Source organism: Chiloscyllium punctatum, chromosome 44 (assembly GCF_047496795.1).
Source record: "Chiloscyllium punctatum isolate Juve2018m chromosome 44, sChiPun1.3, whole genome shotgun sequence".
Taxonomy (NCBI): Eukaryota; Metazoa; Chordata; class Chondrichthyes; order Orectolobiformes; family Hemiscylliidae; genus Chiloscyllium; species Chiloscyllium punctatum.
The window spans coordinates 42,712,074-42,735,622 of NC_092782.1; the positions used below are offsets into that span (position 1 = coordinate 42,712,074).

Here is a 23,549-nt window from a genome sequence, read left to right on the forward strand (position 1 = left end):
CTTTGACCCTCTCCCTGCATTAACCAGCTGTTGCTTGAATAAGAATAAACTCTGCCACTTGCCTGAATCCTGCTGCCTCCTGAGCCTTTGTCCTCGGTCAGGGGATATGTTCCTACACCTGGTCAGGCTTCATTGCACTGGCGCCTATTGATAGGGAGTTTGGACAGAGACAGCAGAGGCACTAATACATGTATCTCTTCAGAAAACATGCCGACCAGGTATCCCAAAGTGAAATAATCCCATTTGCCAGCATTTGGTCCATATCCCGCTAAACCTTTCCTATTCATGTCCCTGTCCAAATGTTTTTTTAATGTTGTAACTGTACCTGCCTCTATCACTTCCTCTCACTGCATATTCCATACACACACCATCCTCTGTGTGAAAACATTACCCCTCAGGTTCCCTCTCACCTTAAACCTATGTCCCCGAGTTTTGGACTCACCTGTTCTTGGCTATTCACCCTATCCATGCCCCTCATGATTTTATGAAACTCGATAGACATCTGACACTCCAACGAAAAAAATCCAAGTCTATCCAGCCTCTCCCAATAGCTCCAACCCTCCACTCTCACTATGACTCCATGACTCGATAAAATGGTATAGTGCCAGACGTCTGGAGCACAGCTAATATGGTTTATATATATACACATATGGGGAAAAGAATAAGCCAAGAAACAAGTGATTTAACCAAATAGTCAGAAAAAGAAGGAAACAACAACTAATAATTTCATGCACTTTTATCAGAAAAAACATTCCAAATTTCTTCTGTGGAGCACGAAAACTAAATTTAACATCAGGTTTTGTGAACATTACCCCTTTAATCTGGGAACTTCATCTCATAATAATAATAAGTATCCTCACTGTTCACATCGATCACATTTATTAAATTCTGCTTTCTGAAGTGCATTCATTTACACTTTGATTATGGTGTTGGGAACTGTGACTGCCAATTCCATCTCTCAATCAGCAATCACAATGTCACATCATAAATTCTTAGGTGTAGTGCATTAAATATTTTGAACATATTTGAATATCCTGTATTTGAATATCCTCCAGACCCTCACGTTGGCTGTCAGCCACCAATTGTTCAACAATAATATTAATATCGTGAATGGTTGAGCCAATCAGATTTGAGTCAATGGTTCCATGCTCCTCACAGCTGATGATATATATTGGAAGCAGCAATCAAAACCCCATCACATCCGATATCTGGGAAAGAGAGAGGTAGCAATGGGAGCAGGAAATTCCCACCTTTGTCCTCAGGTATTGATGTTAATGTTGAATCTTTTTCATTTTTCAGATTTGAGAAGAACTTCACCTTCGACATGAAGCTGGTTGGAGTTTTGCTGCTGAGTGCATTGCTCATCAGTAATGTGGCAGGTAAATGGATTCTCTTGTCTCTAAAAGTCTACCTTTGCAAAAAAAAGGCAAGATCTAAATTGTCTTGTGGAAAATGTTCCCACAGAAGCTGGGAATTTGGGGCAGTCAGACTGAACAGGATGAGTCCACCTGCAGGAAGTGTCTGTTACCTGAGAGCCTGCAGCTCACAGTCACTGTCCTGAAGTGTCAGTCAGACACACTCCAACACAAGAGAGGGAGAGGGATACTTGCACAGAATTCTCTTGTTCTGATGGTAAAATACATTGTAGGAAGAACACTGTGAGAAGGTGGAGAATGAGGCCTCATAAATATTGATTGGGGCCAAGTGACAAGAGTTTGGAAAACTGACCAGGGTCTTGCAATTCCGAATGGGGATGGGAATGAATGAAGTGGCAGAAAAGCAGGTGATAAGGTGAACAATTATGATGGTCTGAAGGTGAGAAGATAAGTTGATGGGGAACTCTCTAACGTGAAGGAACAGAAGGAATTAGGGAAGTATGGGAAATGGGACAGTTGAAAGGACTGCCAACCACTGTGGAATGAGCTCTCATTTTGGGAAGAAACAGGAGAGATATCAGAAACACTGGTATTGACCATGGCATCATCAGGACAGGACAGACAGAGAAACTGAATGGAACAGACTCCGTACGGAATGTGCCATGGGAATAAGTGCAATGATGGCATCAGTGGGAGCTGGGGCATTTATCCAGTTCTGTCATTGACAGTGTCACCTCAGAAATAGAAATGTTGAGGAAGGGGGCAGCCCGAGATTAACCATGAGGGCAAATGACGGGTGACAATTCAGCGTTAAAAAAATTGATGATATTTTAGATGCAGTTATAAAATATAAGCACATCACCAACAAATCAATTAAGGAATTTGTGTGAAATGACCTCCTCCAGAGAGTTGAGAATGTGAAACTTGTGATTACACGGTGTGCTAGAAACAGACTCTACAGTCCCCATTGAGGGGAAAGTAGACAAGCCGAAGGGAATGAAGTTAATTGGTGGCATTGTTCGAGGAAGTGACCAGAAAGGAAGGGGACTCTTGTGGGAAATAAACACTGTCTTTGACTAACTGGATGAAACAGCATCTTTCTGTACAGTACTTTCTCTTTGTTTCCAAATAAATAAACAGAGTGAGCATGAAGAAGGTTATTGCAGTTCGGTGGAAAGTCTCACTCTGAGGCAGGCCCCATCGACCACGTGCTCACCAGTTTCTAGCCTCATGAAGGGGCAATGAATTGTTAATGATGTGATTATTGCAGCTTGTTTTAATCTGCAGCTGATCAACTGGCACCAAATTCAACACGTATTGATCAGGACCTGGAGAAACGAAGTCTTCTGGGCAAAAGGGATTGTCCTGGTGGTTTCATTTATTTTGGCAATTGCTACAAGTTTGTTTCTCAGCCAAAGACTTGGATTGATGCTGAGGTAAGTCCTTGGAATCTCCTTTGTAAGTTATTGGGTTGTGTTCCTCCAGCGTTTCTAAAATGACTGGACAGAGAATGAAAGAAGCTTCTTATATATTCCTGGATGTTTCTGAAGCCGTGTATGCATGACCTGGGTAACGTGAACTCCATAATATCCCAAAACAAATGATGAGGGTAATGAGCTGTGACATGAATCTGCCAGACATGGAGGGTTCTTTATTCATCTAAGGACAACAGCCAGACTTGATTTATTCATTTGTTGGATTGGTGACATACTTTAAAAATTAGGGTCAGACCGTTCAGGAGAGAGGTTAGAAAGCACTTCAACACTCAAAGGGTGTGTTATAGCAAGAACTCTGTTCTACAAACAGCAGTGAATTCTAGATCTGTTATTACTTTTAAATTTGAGGCTGATTTTTTTTTTGTTAAGCATGTGTTTTAAGGAAAATGAGCATTAGGTAGGTATATGGAGTTGTTTCCAGATTAGCAATGATGTAATTGAATGGCAGAACAGGCTCAAGGGGCATAATGGCTTACCCCTGTTCCTATGACCTTTGCTCATATGTGGTCATTTCCAGCTAGGTCAGCAATTACAGCCCAGCTCTATTGGCCCTGAGAACACGGGAATGAGCTGCCGACTTGACATTCTGCAGTTCTTGGAATTTTGGTGCACCTTATATTGTTGTAATGAAGAAAATTCCAGGATGTGATCAAGCAACAGTGAAGAAAAAAGAGATTACAGACACAAGACAAGATGATGTGTGGTTTGGTGGTGGTGCCATATAACTACTATCATTCTTGTTCTAGATGGAAGAGATCACAGGTTTGGAAGGGGTTGTCTCTGTAGCCTTGCTGAGTTGTCGCATCCCATCCCTTGGATGGTATACACTCTGCATTATGGACAGATGGAGTGAATGTTCAAGGTACCTACTGGGTGTGCCAATCAAGTGAGCTTCTTTCTCCTGAATACTTTCAAACTACTTGAGCTTTGTTAGTGCTGTACTCATCTAAGGAACTGGAGAGTACACCCTCTCACTCCTCACTTCTACTTTGCGTGTGGTGGACTGGCTTTGGGGAGTCAGGAAGTGAGTTAATCACAGCAGAATTCCAGAGCTCTGCCCTTGTAGCAGGAGGCATTTATTTATATGCTGCTCCAGTTCAGTTTCTGACAAATGGCACTGTGATGTTAATGGAGGATGATTCAGTGATGGTAATCTCATTGAATATCAAAGGGAGATGTTCAGATTCATTCTTTCTGAAGGTGGTCATTGCCTGTTTTTACTGGGCTGAGCTTCTCTGGATTGGAAGAGACTGAAATCATCATGTGCCTGATCCTAATCACCATTTGGGGAAATTCCTACAAAATGAATGGTGTGGGAATTTTGTGGGGCCAGTATTGGAATTCTGATCTTCAGATTATAGAAAACAAGATTCATTTTGAAGATCTGTTCCCAGCTCATTCAAAGTCTCCTGTTGCCCCTCTAGTTCTCTATCCATCTAGCTAGTACACCCTGGACCACATGCAATTTCACTTTCTCCATCAGTCTAACATGGGGAACCTTACCAAATGCCTGACGGAAGTCCATGTATATGACATCTACAGCCCTTCCCTCATCAATTAACTTTGTCACTTGCTCAAAGAATTCTATTAAGTTGGTAAGATATGACATTCCCTGCACAAAACCATGCTGCCTATCACTGATAAGCCTATTTTCTTCCAAATGTAAGTAGATCCTATTCTTCAGTATCTTCTCCAGCAGCTTCCCCACCATTCGCCAGTCTGGAATCGCCTGGATTATCCCTGCGACCCTTCTTAAACTAGGGGACAACATTAACAATTCTCCAGTCCACTGGGACCTCACCCTTGTTCAAGGATGTTGCAAAGATATCTGTTAAAGCCCCAGCTGTTACCTCTCTTGCTTCCCTCAGCAACCAGGGATAGACCCATCCGGACCTGGGGACTTGCCCACCTTAATACCTTTTAGAATACCCAGCACTTACTCCCTTCTTATGACGACTTGACCTAGAGTAATCAAACGTCTATCCTTAACCTCAACATCCATCATGTCCCTCTCCTTAGTGAATACGGTTGCAAAGTACTCATTAAGAATCTCACCCATTTTCTCTGACTTCACGCATAACTTTTCTCCTTTGTCCTTGAGTGGGCCAACCCTCTGTTTCATTACCTTCTTGCTCTTTAAACCTTTTTGCTGAAGATATTTCATGACCTCTTTTAGCCCTCATAATTCCTTGTTTCAGATTGGTCCTACTTTCCCAATAGTCTTCCAAAGCTTCATCTGTTTTCAGTCGCCTAGACCTTATGTAGGCTTCCTTTTTCCTCTTAGCTAGTCTCACAATTTCACCTATCACTCATGGTTCCCTAATGGTTCCTTGTCATTTCTATCCCCCATTTTCACAGGGACACGTCTGTCCTGCACTCTAATAAACTTGAGGGGGTCCAGAAAGGATTTACAAGGATGTTGCCAGGACTGGAGGGTTTGAGTTAGAAGGAGATAACATGTTGGGGCTTTTATCCCTGGCACGCCATATGCTGAGGGGTAACTTTATAGAGGTTTATCAAATCATGAGGGGCATGGATAGAGTGAATTCCTAAGATTTTTTTCCCTCGGGTGGAGGAGTCCAAAACTAGAGGGTATAGGATTAATATGAGAGGGAAAACATTTAAAAAGGACTTGAAGGGCAACATTTTCACACAGAAGATGGTGCATGTATGGGACAAGCTGCCAAAGCAAATGGTGGAGACATGTACAATTACATGATTTAACAGGCATTTGGATGGGTATATGAATAGCAAAGGTTTACAGGAAAAGGTCCAATTGCTGACAAATGGGACTTGGTCACATTGGGATGTCTGGTCAGCAGAGACAAGTTGAACTGAAGGCTCTGTTCCCATGCTGTATGACTCGATGACAAGTGGATAAGGCAGTAAAGAAGGGGTACAGTCTGCTTACCTTCATCTGTGGGGGCACTGGAGATAAAACTGGGCAAGTCACTTTGCAGCTGAATAAAACTTCAGTTAGGCCACATTTGGACGATTGTGTGCATTTCTGGTTGCCACACGATAGGAAGGATGTGGAGGCTTCGGAAAGAGTGCAAAAGAAGTTTATCAGGATGTTGCTGCATTGGAATGTATTAGCTGTAAGGAGAGATAAGACATACTTGGATTGTTTTCAGGAGAGCATCAGAGGCTGAGAGGTGACCTGGCAGAAGGATCTAAAATTATGAGAGGCATGGATAGGGTGGATAGTTGTGATCTTTCTCCCAGGGTGAAAATGTCAAATATTGGGTGGCAAAGGTTCAAGGTGAAAGGGGAAAGTTTAAAGGACATTGCGAGACAAGTTCTTTTACACAGAGATTGAAAGATGACTAGAATGGACGAGCAGGGCAAATGGTAGGTGCCGCTATGATAGTTACGTTTAAGAAATACTGAGGTGGACACGTGAACAGGTGGGCAATAAAGGAAGTTGGACCATGTGCAGACAGATGAGACTCATTCAGAATGCCATCATGGCCAACTCCATCATGGCTCAGGATGAAAATATCAAACATGAGGTGGTGTATGTTTAAGGAGAGGCAGTTAGGTTGAAAGGATATTCTGGGTACTGAGACAAATTCAATGCAGCAATGAGTAATGGATTCCTGCGCAGAGTCGTCTTTCCACAATCATATTCAATCTACAATCTCCCCCTGAGGCTGAATCTCATTATTGTTGGCTAAGGGTCAGTTTCATTGAGTCTCATGAAGGGTTTCTCTCATTGAAGCTGAGTGAGATCTCTTGTCCTGGGGCAGGGCAGAAAAGGGAAATCTGGCACCTCCCCTTTGCAGACAGGGACCTGGAATTCCTGGTGGTGGGAAGGTGCAGAGTTGGGATGTTAACCACCCCCAGCACTGTCAGTGGAAACTATGATACCGGACCCTGCCAGCCCACTCCAATGTTGCCAACCAGGTCAGTGGACTCTCTGCCATCTGGAGGAATGCTCAGCAGTGTAGGAGAGAGGGCTCTGGTCTCCTCCACCCTGCCAGGGTTAGTGCCACCATCTTCTCTCCAGTACTTCACACTCCTTCTCAACCCCTGCATACATTTCCCACCAAGGCTCACACTCTCACTGAACATCACGTAACATCTCCCTCAATCACCGTCACCCACCCCGTCCCCTGACACCACTGACCCTGCAAACCCTCAGTGCTACCAACTCACTCGCTCAGGGAACCTCTGCACCTGCACCAAAAGTAGCAGCTGTGTCACTCACTTTCATCTCCCACAATTCCTGATGCTCTCTCATTACAGAGAGTAACAGCTCACAATAGGGCAGGTAGAGTGAGGACGGGCTGGTGGGATGCTCAATATCCAGCTCCTGAGCATCCTGACTCTGACCGCCCCGAGCAGCTAATTGGCCATGTCTCAGCCCCTGGGCTGGTATTGGAGGCTGCCCTTGCCTTACCGTGCTGGGACCCCCTGAGGGAAGGCTGTCTCCTTTGACCTGACTGAGAACTGATCGCAACCAGGACAAGCTTCCCAGCTTTGAGTCTGTATTAAACAGCACAGCTGTACTGCGGGACTGTGAGCCTGGGATCTCTACATATCTCTTGCTCAATGCTGAGGTGCAGCATTGAAAGGCAGAAGCATCATGTTAGGGGATTGGAGATGTACCATGAAGGATTTTAGACACTGGCACATGTCAGATGTCTGTACCTGTGGACATGGGGCACATGTGGTAGTGTCCATGGAGCGTGTCAAGAGATGTTTGAACCTGGTGTCCAATGTGAAGGTCCTAATGGAACAAGGCTTGCGTTGAAGTCACCAGGTACTCATTGTCCATGTTCTGAATTTTCAGTGTCTTGTTTGCTCCTGGCAGGTAATAGGATGGGAAGCTGCATATTAATGAGGCAAGGTGTGCAGTTAACAAAGATTATTCCACCTCAATAAGCAATTTACCACAACCTAGTGAGAATCTCCCCTTATTGCCCAGAACATAGTTTAAAGTTGCAGAGAGTTGTTCCTGATATCGAGATAGACCTTGCTGGACCTCTCACATGTTCCTGCCACATTTCTCACCATATCCCATGTGGGTCAGGCCCTGACAAGATTCAGCCCTTCTCCATCATCCATTGTCTGTACATTTGAGCTTAAACCAGAGCCATTCATTGTGTAACTTTACAATTCCCACAGCAACAACCTGTTAAATTCCTAAGAACCCATCACTGAGTCACATGATCTCCTGAGAATACGATCTAAAGTTGACAAGCATCGATGTGGTCTGTCATTGTGAGAAATTTGTTGCTGTCAATGTGGTCACTGCACAGTGACATGGACTGCAGTGACTGTTCACATCTGGATTGACAGCTGTGTGTGGATAGAACTTGGGGAGAACAGGAAACACAACGTCACCCACAGAGCGTTTGAGCACAAGCCCAGCCCAATATCAGCTGTTACACAGAAGCTGCTGACATTTCAATTTGATGGGTTGAAGCCACAATGAGATTGGTCCCAAATCCTCAGCCTCAGTGAGGCACCATTCACTGAAGTTTGGAGTCAGCCCATATCAGGTCCTTGTGGACATGCAACAGAAGGTTATAGTTTCGGTGTTTATATTCTGCAAAACAAGAGTTTCTACTTTGAACCTTGTCAATTGTTTTGGTGCAATAGCTTTTGTAAAAATGTTAACAAGTGACAAGTTGCCTTTGTAATTTACCCCCAAGCTGCATTGCCAAGAGCTGGCTCCAGACGGCCATCTTGCTTCCCTGCACTGGATGGAGCAGAATAACGTTTTTGCAGAAATGATACGTAACTCCCAAAATAATACTGTCCCGACTTGGATCGGTTTGAGTGACATCCACAAGGTAATGCTGCTCCTGTTATTGCATCACATTATTAAGGTGAGAAAGTTATATATTTCTACATGATCCGATCTTACTTCCACAGGAGGGGACTTTCCTATGGAGTGATGGATCTGCATCAGATTTTATGTTTTGGGCTGAAAGTGAACCCAATGATCATGGTGAAGAGGACTGTGCGCACATTTTCCACAGTAAGTCAATGCATTCGAGTGTGACAGAAAGGGTGGCCTGCAGGAAATTATTTCCTGGCAATTAATTTTGTTGGATTTGATTTTGACAGGACTCCTTGGCAGGTGTCTTGTGGGTAAAACTATTAAAAGAAGCAATGGGTCCAGATATCTGGGAACGAGCAACCAACCTCTGGGATTAACATTAAAGTTTTCTCCTTCTGCTCAACTGTCTGTCTCTGTGAGTTCCACAGTGACATGGTTATACCAACACCAGCCTTGGAACTGGTGCACATTTAATGAGCTGATCCTGACACATATCACAATATTGTCATCTAACACAGTCTATTCATCTTCCACTCAGTAAGATAGTTGCTCGTTTTCTCTGGAAAGAGGCTTATTTCCCAGCTTTAATGAACCTTGACCTCACGGCAGTCTGTTCAGGCTGTCTTGGGAAGCTATTTCCTTGCAGTGTTTTTGTTGTTTAATCAACTGCACAGCATTTAGACAGCATAGCCCTGTGTCTTATTGACAAACGATCCTCGCAATTATAGTTCCCTGTGAGATAACCTCACAGAGGCTTGTATCCTGTCACCAAATCACTCATTATTTACAGGTGGAGAGACCTTGACACTGTTCAAGCTCCCTCAGTGGCAGTTCTCAGAGTGAACAGGATGTCTGACACTCCTGTTCTTACCTGTCAGCCAGGGCTCCCTGGTTGATCCAGAAAAACAGGCCCAATCAGTGAACTCTTATTCTATGAGGTCCACCTGGCTGACCTCAGTACAATCACAACACACTGTGTCTGTTTTAAGTCAGAATTTCAGTCAGGTACAGTGACAATCCTAACAATATTTAATAAAAACATTCACCCTTCAGAGAATAGTGAAACCATCCTCTTTCAATAAAGAAGCTTCAAATTTCTTTTCTCATTGTGGCTGATACAGCAAATTTAAAGGTACAACCTCTATCCTGAATAATACAGCAAGGGAAAAGGACAAGATTATTGAAGCTCTCAAAACAGAGAATAAACCAATTCCATAAATAGTTGTCCAGTTTACTGTACACATCTTCCTTTCTTCCAGCTAATACACATTGGAATGATCGGTCTTGCAATTCAAAATTGTGTTTCCTTTGCTCCTACAAACTGCCGCCTCCCTCCTGCGAGTGAAAGAATCTATCACTGCTCCCTGGATCCTGTCTGGGATGTGGATGTACTGCCTCCATCTGCTTGTAGTTGCAGTCACTGCCAATGATGACTGTACTGACTTAGTTTCTCAGCCAAGAATAAAAATTGCATCATGAGTTGTGTGTTTGTTACTGTGAGTCTAGTTTATAGCAGCCTTCCTGTCCCACTGATGCTTTCTACCCATCTGTCCTTTCAATCCTATACTGGGGAGGAGACAGCAGATCAGGGACATGGATAGTTTATAATTCATTTCCACAATGTGAGTATTACTGCAGGGTCCAACTCTATTCCCCTTTGGGAAGGTGTTGGCTGTGAGCTTCCTTCTTGAATTAGTGCAGTGCGACTGGAACAGGTACACCCCATCTTGACAGGGAGGGTGTTCTAGGATTTAGATACAGTGACAGTGAAGGAATAACATTCGTTCCAGGTCAGGATGGAGTGTGCCTTGGAGGGGGACCTGCAGTTTGTGGTGTTCTAATGGCCTTGAAGGTCTGGTTCATACAGCTCACTGATTAGGAAAGTGTAGTCAAAGGAGCTGTGGCCAGTAGCTGAAGGCCATCTTGGAGATGGTACACACTGTTACCAGGGGGTGCTGTTGGTGGAGAGAGTGCCAAGCAAGCAGCGTGTCTTGTCCTGGGTGGTGTTGAGATGTTTGCCTTCACTAACCACAACCATTTCCCTTGGTGTCAGGGAGAGCAGTGGAGAGCGTTCCCATTGACTTCAGTGTAGCTGCAGCAATATGGACCCACACTGAATCGTGAATCCCTACAGTACGAAAGCAGGCCTTTCAGCCTATCGGGTCCACACTGACCCTCTGAATAAAAGACCACTACCCTGGAACAGGGCTGGTTTGAGGGGCTGGTGCTTCTGCCATCATCAGGTGGAAATACATATTTTTAAATGATTTATAAGAACATCACTTTAACATCAAGCATATGATGCATGTTGCTTATCTAATGTACAAATCAAGAAGCTTTTGATTTTCAAAATTCAATTTAACAACATGTAGAATGTGCACCATCATCTCTCCAGGTCTGGCATTAACCCTGACACTGAGTGTGAGTCAGTGAGCTTTAAGAATTCCAGAATTAAATACTCAGGTCTGATCATAGTTAGACTTTAACATTGTGAGTTTTAATGTAACTTTATGTCATTACATTAGTTCAATTTGGCAAGCCTTGAATAATTATAGAGTCATGGAGAGGTATAGCACGGAAACAGACCCTTCGGTATAATTCGTCCATGCCGACCAGATATCCCAACCCAATCCAGTCCCACCTGCCAGCACCCGGCCATATCCCTCCAAACCCTTCCCATTCATATACCCATCCAGATGCTTTTTAAGTGTTGCAATAGTACTTGCCTTCACCACTTCCTCTGGCAGCTCATTCTATACACGTACCACCCACTGAGTGAAAGAGTTGCCCCTTAGGTCTCTTTTATATCTTTTCCCTCTCACCATAAACCTATGCCCTCTAGTTCTGGACTCACCCCAACCCAGGGAAAGACCTTGTCTATTTACCCCATCCATGCCCATCATGGTTTTATAAACCTCTACAAGGTCACCCCTCAGCCTCCGACGCTCCAGGGAAAACAGCCCCAGCCTGTTCAGCCTCTCCCTATAGCTCCAATCCTCCAACCCTGGCAACATCCTCCTAAATCTTTTCTGAACACTTTCAAGTTTCACAACCTCTTTTGGAAGGAGACCAGAATTGCACGCAATATTCTAAAAGAGGCCTAACCAACGTCCTGTACAGCCACAACATGATCTCCTAACTCCTGTACTCAATACTCTGACCAATAAAGAAAAGCATATCAAACATCTTCTTCACTATGCCATCTACCTGCGACTTCACTTTCAAGGAGCTATGAACCTGCACTCCAAGGTCTCTTTATTCAGCAACACTCCCTAGGACCTTACCATTAAGTGTATAAGTCCTGCTAAGATTTGCTTTCCCAAGATGCAGCATCTCACATTTATCTAAATTAAACTCCATCTGTCACTTCTCAGCTCATTGGCCCATCTGGTCAAGATCCCATTGTAATTGAGGTAACCTTCTTCACTGTCCACTCCGCCTCCAATTTTGATGTCATCTGCAAACTTGCTGACTATGCCTCTTATGCTCACAAGGTAAAAACAATGACTGCAGATGCTGAAAATCAAATACTGGATTAGTGGTGCTGGAAGAGCACAGCAGTTCAGGCAGCATCCAACGAGCAGCGAAATCAACGTTTCGGGCAAAAGCCCTTCATCAGGAATAAAGGCAGTGAGCCTGCAGCATGGAGAGATAAGCTAGAGGAGGGTGCGGATGGGGAGAGAGTAGCATAGAGTACAATGGGTGAGTGGGGGAGGAGATGAAGGTGATAGGTCAAAGAGAAGAGGGTGGAGTGGATAGGTGGAAAAGAAGATAGGCAGGTCGGACAAGTCAAGGAGACAGTAAGTGAGCTGGAAGTTTGAAACTAGGATGAGGTGGGGGAAGGGGAAATGAGGAAGCTGTTGAAGTCCACATTGATGCCCTGGGGTTGAAGTGTTCCGAGGCGGAAGATGAGGCGTTCTTCCTCCAGGCGTCTGGTGGTGAGGGAGCGGCGGTGAAGGAGGCCCAGGACCTCCATGTCCTCGGCAGAGTGGGAGGGGGAGTTGAAATGTTGGGCCACGGGGCGGTTTGGTTGATTGGTGCGGGTGTCTCGGAGATGTTCCCTAAAGCGCTCTGCTAGGAGGCGCCCAGTCTCCCCAATGTAGAGGAGACCACATCGGGAGCAACGGATACAATAAATGATATTGGTGGATGTGCAGGTGAAACTTTGATGGATGTGGAAGGCTCCTTTAGGGCCTTGGATAGAGGTGAGGGAGGAGGTGTGGGCACAGGTTTTACAGTTCCTGCGGTGGCAGGGGAAAGTGCCAGAATGGGAGGGTGGGTCGTAGGGGGGTGTGGACCTGACCAGGTAGTCACGGAGGGAACGGTCTTTGCGGAAGGCGGAAAGGGGTGGGGAGGGAAATATATCCCTGGTGGTGGGGTCTTTTTGGAGGTGGCGGAAATGTCGGTGGATGATTTGGTTGATGCGAAGGTTTGTAGGGTGGAAGGTGAGCACCAGGGGCGTTCTGTCCTTGTTACGGTTGGAGGGGTGGGGTCTGAGGGCGGAGGTGCGGGATGTGGACGAGATGCGTTGGAGCACATCTTTAACCACATGGGAAGGGAAATTGCGGTCTCTAAAGAAGGAGGCCATCTGGTGTGTCCTATGGTGGAACTGGTCCTCTGGGAGCAGATACGGCGGAGGCGGAGAAATTGGGAATACGGGATGGCATTTTTGCAAGAGGTAGGGTGGGAAGAGGTGTAATCCAGGTAGCTATGGGAGTCAGTGGGTTTGTAAAAAATGTCAGTGTCAAGTCGGTCGTCACTAATGGAGATGGAGAGGTCCAGGAAGGGGAGCGAGGTGTCAGAGATAGTCCAGGTAAATTTAAGGTCAGGGTGGAATGTGTTGGTGAAGTTGATGAATTGCTCAACCTCCTCGCGGGAGCACGAGGTAGCGCCAATGCAGTCATCAATGTAGCGGAGGAAGAGGTGGGGAGTGGTGCCGGTGTAATTACGGAAGATCAACTGTTCTACATAGCCAACAAAGAGACAGGCATAGCTGGGGCCCATACGTGTGCCCATGGCTACCCCTTTGGTCTGGAGGAAGTGGGAGGATTCAAAGGAGAAATTGTTAAGGGTGAGGACCAGTTCAGCCAAACGAATGAGAGGGTCAGTGGAAGGGTACTGTTGGGGACGTTTGGAGAGGAAAAAACGGAGGGCTTGGAGGCCCTGGTCATGGCGAATGGAGGTGTAGAGGGATTGGATATCCATGGTGAAGATAAGGCGTTGGGGGCCGGGGAAACGGAAGTCTTGGAGGAGGTGGAGGGCGTGGGTGGTGTCTCGAACGTATGTGGGGAGTTCCTGGACTAGGGGGGATAGGACAGTGTCGAGGTAGGTAGAGATGAGTTCAGTGGGGCAGGAGCATGCTGAGACAATGGGTCGGCCAGGGTCCTACGTAAATAATGAAAAGTAGAGGACCCAGCACCAATCCTTGTGGCACTCCACTGGTCACAGGCCTCCAGTCTGAAAAACAACCCTCCACCATGTTCAAACAACACAGTTTATATATTTTGGATTTGTCAGCAAGACAAGGACATTGAGCAAATTATTAAAATCAGATTTTGTTAAATATAGTTAAATAAGACATTCATCCAAAAACCAAAAATAATTTCAGTCACAACTACAAGACACAGACGTTATAATTGTATGAAATACAAAATCGGCTTCAAACTGAACCCAGACCCTGTCACATGGTCAATTTATTTCCTCAAAGTGAAACACCTCTGACCAGGACCAGGGTCAGAGTCAGAAATCACAGGGACCAGCGCTGACCCAACACCCCAACACCCTGCCCCAGCCCCACCCTCTGCCCCTGACCCCCACACCCTGCCCCTGACCCACATACCCTGCCCCCGACCCACACATCCAGACTCCCGCCCCCTGACCTGACACCCACACCTTGCCCCCGACCTCCACACCCTGCCCCCCACTCATACACCCTGCCCCTGACCCACGCACCCTGCCCCCGACCTCTACGCCCTGCCCCCAACCCACATACCCTGCCTCCGACATTCACACCCTGCCCCCAACCCACACATCCTGACAGCAACCCCCACACCTTGCCCCCAACCCACACACCCTGCCCCCGACCCACACACCCTGCCCCCAACCCACACACCCTGCCACCGACCCACACACCCTCACCCCCACACCCTGACCCGACCCACACACCCTGCTCCCAACACCCAGACCCTGCCCCCAACCTCCACACCCTGCACCTGACCCCCCACATCCTACCCCCGACCCACACACCATGCCCCCAACACCCACACCCTGCCCCCGTCCTCCACACCCTGCACCTGACCCCCACATCCTGCCCCCAACCCACACACCATGCCCCCACCCCCACACCCTGCCCCGACCTCTACACCCTGCCCCCGGCCCCCACACCCTGCCCCCGACACCCACACCCTGCCCAAAGCACCACACACTGTCCCCGGTCCCCACACCATGCACCTGACCCTACACCCTGCCCCGACCTCCACATCCTGCCCCAACCCCCACACCCTGCCCCTGACACTCACACCCTACCCCCAACCCCCACCCCCTGCCCTGACCCCCACACACATTGGCCCCAACCCCACTCCCTGTTCTAAAAACAGACAGTGCAAAATAGCAGACGACGACATATCCCTCCCAGATCCTCTCAACGCCTTCAGTGCTTGCTTTGAGCAGAATTTTGGTGGAGAGGTTACACCTATTCTGACAAGTCCTGATGAACCTATCCCAACAGTCACTGCACCAGAGGTCAGATCAGCTTTCCTTCATGTGAATCCAAGGAAAGTGATGGGACCAGATGGAGTACCAGGCCATACACTCAGAACATGCGCAGATCAACTGGCAGAGGGCTTTTCGGACTTCTTCAACCTCTCCCTGCAGCAGGCCACTGTCCCTGTCTGTTTCAAGAGGGCCAGCATCATCCCTGTGCCGAAGAAGGCTCATGCAGCATGTCTCAATGACTACTGCCCAGTGGCCCTAACTTCAGCAGTTGTGAAGTGTTTTGAAAGGCTGGTCATGGCATTAATCAACTCCAGCCTCCCCACTACCCTTGACCCACTCCGATTTGCCTACTGGACCAAGAGATCCATGTCAGATGCCATATCACTTGCCCTTCATTTCACCCTAGAACATAGAGTCATAGAGTCATAGAGATGTATAGCATGGAAACAGACCCTTTGGTCCAACCCGTCCATGCCGACCAGATATTCCAACCCAATCTAGTCCCACCTGCCAGCACCGGGCCCATTGACACGAAGAACAGCCTCGTAAGAATCCTACTCATTGACTATTGTTCAGTGTTTACCACTATTATCCCCTCGAGACTGATTAGTAAACTTAGTGATCGCAGACTAAGCCCCAATCTCTGCAACTACATCCTCAATTTCCTGCCCACAGGCCACAATCAGTGAAGATTGGGGACAATATTTCATCCTCACTAACATTCAACACTGGAGCCCCCCTGGGATGCGTACTCAACCACCTACCGTACTCACTGTATACCCATGACTGCATCACCAAATACCAGAATAATGCCATTTACAAGTTCGCTGATGATGCCACCATAGTTGGTCAAATCACAGATGACAATGAAACAGACAACAGACAGGAGGTGAAAGACCTGGAAAAATGGTACACTGAGAACAACCTAGCTCTCAATGCCAGCAAAACCAAGGAACTCATTATTGACTTTTAGCGGGATGTTACTCATGCCCCCCTACACATTAACAGCACAGAGGTGGAACGAGTGGAGAGTGTCAAGCTCCTGGGAGTGGTCATTCACAACAAGCTTTCTTGGACTCTTCATGTGGACACACTGGTTACAAAGGCCCAACAATGTCTCTTTTTCCTCAGGAAAATGAGGAAATTTGGCATGACGGCGAATACCCTTGCCAACTTTCATAGGTGTGTCATCGAGAGCATTCTGTCTGGATGTATCACGACCTGGTATGGTAACTGTGCCATTCGTGATCGGAGACAGTTACAGAAAGTGGTGAACTCGGGCCAGACAATCACAAATGCCAACTTCCCATCTGTCGAATCCACCTACCAGGCCCACTGTCAAGGAAAGGCCGCCAGCATTCTCAAAGATCCATCCCACCCTGGCAATGTTTTTCTACAACCTCTACCATCAAGGAGAAGGGACAGAAACCTGAACACACGCACCAGCCTGTTTCGCAATAGTTTGTACCCTACTGTTGTTAGAATACTGAATGGACTCACAAACTCTTAACATTCGCCTGTTCCTGTGTTTTTGTTTTTGTCACTGTTTACCTATTATTTACTATCTATACCATGTAACTCTATGATCTGCCTGTACTGGTCACAAGACAAAGCCTTTCCACTGTCCCTCGGTACACATGACAATATATTCAATTCAATTCAATTCAATTCACAAGCGGAGATGAAAGAATAGATAGATAAATAATAGTAGAAAATTTCAAGTGCAGTCAAAGTGTTGTGACCTTTGTAAGGCGAACTTCTGAAAGTGAAATTCAGTAGTCCATGCAAAGCAGTTATTAGTAAAGTGGCTTATTTGACACATATTCCTGATCACAGGAAGACCAATTGGTTCTTCACGTGAATATTCTGAAAAGACATCATCACTGGAAAGAGGATCAGGAAGAATAAGTCTCAGTGAATCAGATGGTAAGAGCAGTTCAAGGTGACATGGAAACAAGAGTGAGCTGCATGGACAGACTGAACCTCCAACCATTGATGAGCTAACTCAGACATATTGGGACAGCTAGACACTGTATTCTCACAAACAAGGACAACAGGATGAGCTTATACAATGACTGAGCAAGTAGAAGACGATCTGTACAGCTACAGCACGATGTTCATGGGCTGTTGGCATTACTGAGTGGCCAGTGTTCACTGCGCATTGCTAATTGCCACTTGAACAGAGTGGCTGGCCAGGCCATTTGAGAGTACAGTTAAGAACTAAACACATTGCTGTTGCCTCATCCCCCAGCAACATTCCAGAGGCTTATGAATCAAGTCATGGCTGAGGTTTGTAACTATCTGGTTTATTTAGATGATTTATATAGTAACCAATGGGAAAACATATTGGGCGAGTCAAGGAGTTTTTAAGCAAATACGTTGGCTGGCATCATAATAAATTTAACCAAAAATGAATTTGGAAAAGGGAGAGTGATTTGCAAAACTGAAGACTCTAATAGGATTTCCTGTCGCTAAAACTAATTAAAAAATCATGAGTTTTTTCAGGAAAGTATGGGTTTTTAGAGGAATTGTTGTAGGTTTCGGGATTTGGATGTTTCGGTAAGAATATAGATGATGGTAAAAGAGGGGGAGGTGTGGCATTGTTAGTCAAAGACAATATTATGGTGGCAGAAAGGACATTTGAGGACTTGTCTCCTGAGGTAATATGGCTGAGGGTAGAAACTGGAAAGGAGAGGTCACCCTGCTGGGAGTTTTCTATAGGCCTCCGTACAGTTCCAGAGATGTAGAGGAAAGGATAGCATAGATGATTCTCGATAGGAGCAAGAGTAACGAGGTAATTGTTGTGGGGTCTTTATCTTTCCAAATATTGCGTACTTTAGATGGGTCAGTTTTTGTCCAATGTGTGCAGGAGGGTTTCCTGACACAATATATTGACATTCCTGAAGAAGGGTTGATGCCCGAAACGTCGATTCTCCTGCTCCTTGGATGCTGCCTGACCTGCTGCGCTTTTCCAGCAACACATTTTCAGCTCTGATCTCCAGCATCTGCAGTCCTCACTTTCTCCCACAATATGTTGACAGGCCAACAAGGGGCAAGACCACATTGAATTTGGTACAGGGTAATGAACCTGGCCAGGTGTTACATTTGGGGGTAGATGAGCACTTTGCTGATAGTGACCACAATTTCGTTCTGTGTATTTTAACGATGGAAAGGGATAGGTATATACCGCAGGGCAAGAGTTATTGCTGGAAGAAAGGCAATATGATGCAATTAGGCAAGATTTAGGGTGCATAGGATGAAGAAAGAAACTGCAGAGGATGGGCACAATTGAAATGTGGAGCTTATTCAAGGAACAGCTACTGCGTGTCCTTGATAAATACGTAGCTGTCAGGTGGGGAGGAAGTGGTCGAGTGAGGGAGCTTTGGTTTACTAAAGAAATTGAATCTCTTGTCAAGAGGAAGAAGAAGGTTGGATGAGACGTGAAGGCTCAGTTTGGGCACTTGAGAGTTACAAGTTAGTCAGGAAGGACCGAACAAGAGAGCTAAGAAGAGCCAGGAGAGAACATGAGAAATCTTTGGCAGATAGGATCAAGGAAAACCCTAAAGCTTTCTATAGGTATATCAGGAAGAAAAGAATGACTAGAGTAAGATTAGGACGAGGGCCTAGATTAGAGTGGGACTGGAAAAGCAGCTTTTGCCCAAAACGTCAATTTTCCTGCTCCTCAGATGCTGCCTGGCCTGCTGTGCTTTTCCAGCACCACTCTAATCTAGACTCTGGTTTCCAGCATCTGCAGTCATTGTTTTTACCTAAGATTAGGGCCAATCAAGGTCAGTAGTGGGAAGTTGTGCATGGAGTTGGAGGAGACAGGAGAAGCACTAAATGAATATTTTTCGTTAGTTTTCACGTTGGAAGGTAATGTTGACGAGAAGAATACTGAGATACAGGCTACTAGACTAGATGGGATTGAGGTTCACAAAGAGGAGGTGTTAGCAATTCTGGGAAGTGTAAAAATAGAAAAGTCCCCTGGGCCAGATGGGATTTATATGAAGATTCTCTGGGAAGCCAGGGACGAGATTGCAGGCCTTTGGCTTTGACTGTTACGTCGTTATTGTCTGCAGGAATAGTGCCAGAAGACTGGAGGATAGCAAATGTTGTCCCCTTGTCCAAGAAGGGGACAAGAAACAATCCTGGTAATTTTTGACCAGTGAGCCTTACTTCGGTTGTGGGTAAAGTGTTGGAAAAGGTTATAAGAGATAGGATTTATAATCATCCAGAAAGGAATACATTGATTATGGATAGTCAACATGTAAAGGGCAGGTTGTGCCTGACAAACGTTATTGAGTTCTTAGAGAAGGTAACCAAACAGGCTGATGTTGTGTATATGGATTTCAGTAAGCTGCTTGATAAGGTTCCCCATGGGAGGGTATTGCACAAATTGCGGAGGCATGGAATTGAGGGTGATTTAGCATTTTGGATAAGAAATAGGATCACTGAAAGAAGACAGAGGTTGGTTGTTGATGGGAAATGTTCATCCTGGAGTTCAGTTACGAGTGGTGTACCACAAGGATTTGTTTTGGGGCCACTGCTGTTTGTCATTTTTATAAATGACCTGGATGAAGGCACAGAAGGATAGGTTAGTAAATTTGCAGATGACACTAAGGTCTATGGAGTTGTGGATCATGCCAAAGGATACTGCAGGTTATGGAGAGACATAGATAAGTTGCAGAGCTGGGCTGAGAGATGGCAAATGAAGTTTAATGCAGAAAGGTATGAGGTGATTCACTTTGGAAGGGGCAACAAGAATAAAGCGTACTGGGCTCTTGGTAGTGTAGATGAGTAGAGAGGTCTCGGTGTTCATGTACATAGATCCCTGAAAGTTGCCACCTAGGTTCATAGGGTTGTTATGAAGGCATGTGGTGTGTTAGCTTTTATTAGTAGAGGGATTGAATTTCGGAGCCATGAGGTCTTGCTGTACAAAACCCTGGTGCCGCCGCACTTGGAGTATTGTGAACAGTTCTGGTCACCGCATTATAGGAAGGATGTGGAAGCTTTCGAAAGGGTCCAGAGGAAAGTTACTAAGATGTTGCCTGGTATGGAGGGAAAGTCTTATGAGGAAAGGCTGAGGGACTTGAGGCTGTTTTCATTTGAGAGAAGAAGGTTGAGAGGTGACTTAATTGAGACATATAAGATAATCAGAGGGTTAGATAGGGTAGACAGGGAGAGCCTTTTTCCATGGACGGTGATCACTAGTATGAGGGAACATCGCTTTAAATTGAGGGGTGATAGATGCCAGACAGATGTCAGTGGTAGTGTCTTTACTCAGAGTATGGTAGAGGCATGGAACGCCCTGCCTGTGACAGTTGTAGACTCGCCAACTTTAATGGCATTGAAATGGTCATTGGATAAACACATGGATGATAACAGAGTAGTATGGGCTCGATGGGCTTCAGATTGGTTCCATAGGTCGGTGCAACATTGAGAGCCAAAGGGCCTGCACTGTGCTGTGATGTTCTATGTTCTATTACACTTCCTTTCCCTACAACATTTCCATGTGACAGTAAAGCAGATAATATCTATAAAATATTATCCATTGTGTAACCAGGACCTGAAGTATTAGGTCAAGAATGTTTGATATACTTCTCTGTAATTTCTACAGAATCAAACCATGTTCCAACATGTTGATTGTATTGCCAATCTCCTGTGTAACTTGGAATAGCTTCTTGATTAAAGATCCAGGGCACTTTGCCAAATGACCTTTTGCAAACTCACAGGCTGCATATCTTGTTTTTCACTGCATGATACAATGGTCTCATGGAGTTGCCTGTGTATGAATTCCAGGGGGCATGTTTAACTGTTGTCATTACCAGTTTCCAATGGTGCAGGTGGATGCAGAGATTTGACACAGTGGCAGTATTTCATTTCACAGTCAGATTAGTGTCTGCACACCACCTCAGCACTATCCCCACTATTGAATCCCACTGAAATGAGGTTTTGGATGGCCACCCGTTCCACAGGAACAGGGAACCTGGTTTAAACAGAGTTCTTGACCCTCAGAAATGTAATTAGAACATGCCCACTATGGGTCATGGGCCTGCACAATCATAAATACTATAGCTGAAGCTCACAGCAGTGAGGATCCTGGACACAGATGACCCAGTAAATGATTGGGAAGGGAGTAATGTTTAAAACTATTAATCAGGAGTTTTACTCCACACTCCACACTGAGAATCCTGTACTGTTGATTCCACTCTCGCCTAGATCTTCGGATTTACTACAAAGTTACCAGGCATAAGGGGCTTCCGTTATGTAAAGGTTAGAGAGAAGCTGAGATTGTTCTTCTTAGAATAAAGTAAGCAACGGTCATATTGAATTGAGGTATTCAAACTCTTCAACAAATAGGGAGAGGCACATTTAAATTAATTGACAAAAGGATCAGAGAAACATTTCTTTATTACAGTTCTTCACTTTATCTAAAAGGCAAGGCTGAATAAAGTCTTCAAAGCACATTTACTGACAACTTCCAAACAAATTGAATAAGAATGAAAGGGGAAATGTGATGAACGATCAGTGCAGAGGGATCAAATTGACAGTTCTTTCTAAGCTTCTGGATTAGTGGTGCTGGAAGAGCACAGCAGTTCAGGCAGCATCCAAGTAGCTTCGAAATCGATGTTTCGGGCAAAAGCCCTTCATCAGGAATTCCTGCATCTGCAGTCATTGTTTTTACCTAGTTCTTTCTAAGAGTCAGCTCAGACTCAATAGACCAGAAATAACTGCGCAGAGGCCAGTAAGCCATCGCCAAGTCACCCTTTATTTACATGTGCTCTACATATGGGCTGTGACCAGCCAGCTCAAAGCCAGCCCCTAGACAGAGGAGACCTTCTGAATCACCTGTTTATTTCTTTTTCAGGAGCAGTACACAATCACAATCAAACTCTAGTCAACAGCAACTCCACTCAGTACACTGGCTCCGACCCACACAGCTCAGAACCAGTCCCTAGCGTGAGGGGACTCCCTGAGACTCCTGTTCATATCTATCAGCCAGGGCTCCCTGATTGGCCCAGGTTAGCAACCCCCAATCAGGGATCTCATTGTCAATGACCATTCGTCTGGCCATGGTTCTAATCACTACAGGACCAAATGCATCCTTCTGTACACTGTTATTGTGTGATTTTAAAATTTTCTAACAAAGAATACATGCTGCATTCAGTTCTGGTCAGTGTACTGCAGGACTATTATATTGACCATGATAAGGGTACAGCACAGATTCAGCAGACTGTTCCTAGGGTGACAATGATTAAATCAGCCAAAGGGACCTTGCGGTATAACAGTGATGTCCCTACCTCTGGGCCGCAATTTCTCGGTTCAAGTATCAACTACCCCAGAGATGTGTCATAACATATCTGAATTGGTTGATTAATAACACCTAAAAGGAGTAAATCTAAATGCTAATGTGGATTGTTAATGAGAAAGAGATAGTGAAGGCTTCACCTGCATCAGGCAATGAACTGATTTAATGAAATGATTTTGTTTCGTGTCGCTGACAGGACAGAGGGAAAATCTTTAAATTAGCTCCTCACCACTCAATGTGATATCGTAATGTTCTCCCTCACAGAAAGGATGGTGGAAATCTAGAACTCTGTCTCAAAAAGCTGTTGATATGGAACCAAGATGGAGTTAAGACACAAATCAGCCAGGATCCAACTGAGTGATGGAACAGGGTCAAGGGGCTGAGGAGGTCAGATTCTAAGATCTGGTGCAAATCGGATGATATTAGTAATGACGGGTAAAAATCTATCTTGGTGCATTTAATTGTCAGTGACAAACAAGATTTTTGACAAATACTCATAACTATAGATTAAAACAAAGCTGCTCCAAATTTGTCCTCTTGTCCTGCCATTATTCCTGCTCAAGCTTTCAACATGATCCTGCCAAGAGCTGAGGCAAAAAAAGATTAAACCAAAATGGGAGGCAGGGGGTATTTCATCAACAAATCAGATTTACAGAGAATAAAGGCCTGATAACTACTGGTGAGAGAACAGAGGCATTATCACATGTATCTCTTCAAAAATCATCACAGTGCCAAAGGACTGGAGCACAGCTAATATGTTTTACAACTGTATATATATATTTATTGGGAAATACAATAAGCCAAAGACATTTACAAATAATTTTAAGAGATTGTCAGAAAAAGGATGAAACAACAACACATAT

General features: G+C 45.3%; 1 protein-coding gene across 1 annotated transcript; it reads left to right on the forward strand.

Moving 5' to 3' along the window:
- Nucleotides 1–207: 207 nt before the first annotated feature.
- On the forward strand, nucleotides 208–10,079 carry LOC140466618 (C-type lectin LmsL-like). The gene is made up of 6 exons (XM_072562067.1): nucleotides 208–218; nucleotides 1,300–1,379; nucleotides 2,664–2,812; nucleotides 8,533–8,673; nucleotides 8,756–8,861; nucleotides 9,923–10,079. Exons 1-6 carry the CDS (start codon nucleotides 208–210, stop codon nucleotides 10,006–10,008), a joined length of 573 nt encoding a protein of 190 aa, XP_072418168.1. The 3' UTR covers nucleotides 10,009–10,079.
- The last annotated feature ends 13,470 nt before the right edge of the window (nucleotides 10,080–23,549 follow it).

What these genes read in the sequence shown, in the direction of transcription:
- LOC140466618 (XM_072562067.1), top strand. An exon ending in GCTCATCAGTAATGTGGCAG is followed by an intron (nt 1,380 to 2,663) that starts GTAAATGGATTC and finishes TTTAATCTGCAG; the next exon opens with CTGATCAACTGGCACCAAAT. An exon ending in GTTTGAGTGACATCCACAAG is followed by an intron (nt 8,674 to 8,755) that starts GTAATGCTGCTC and finishes TTACTTCCACAG; the next exon opens with GAGGGGACTTTCCTATGGAG.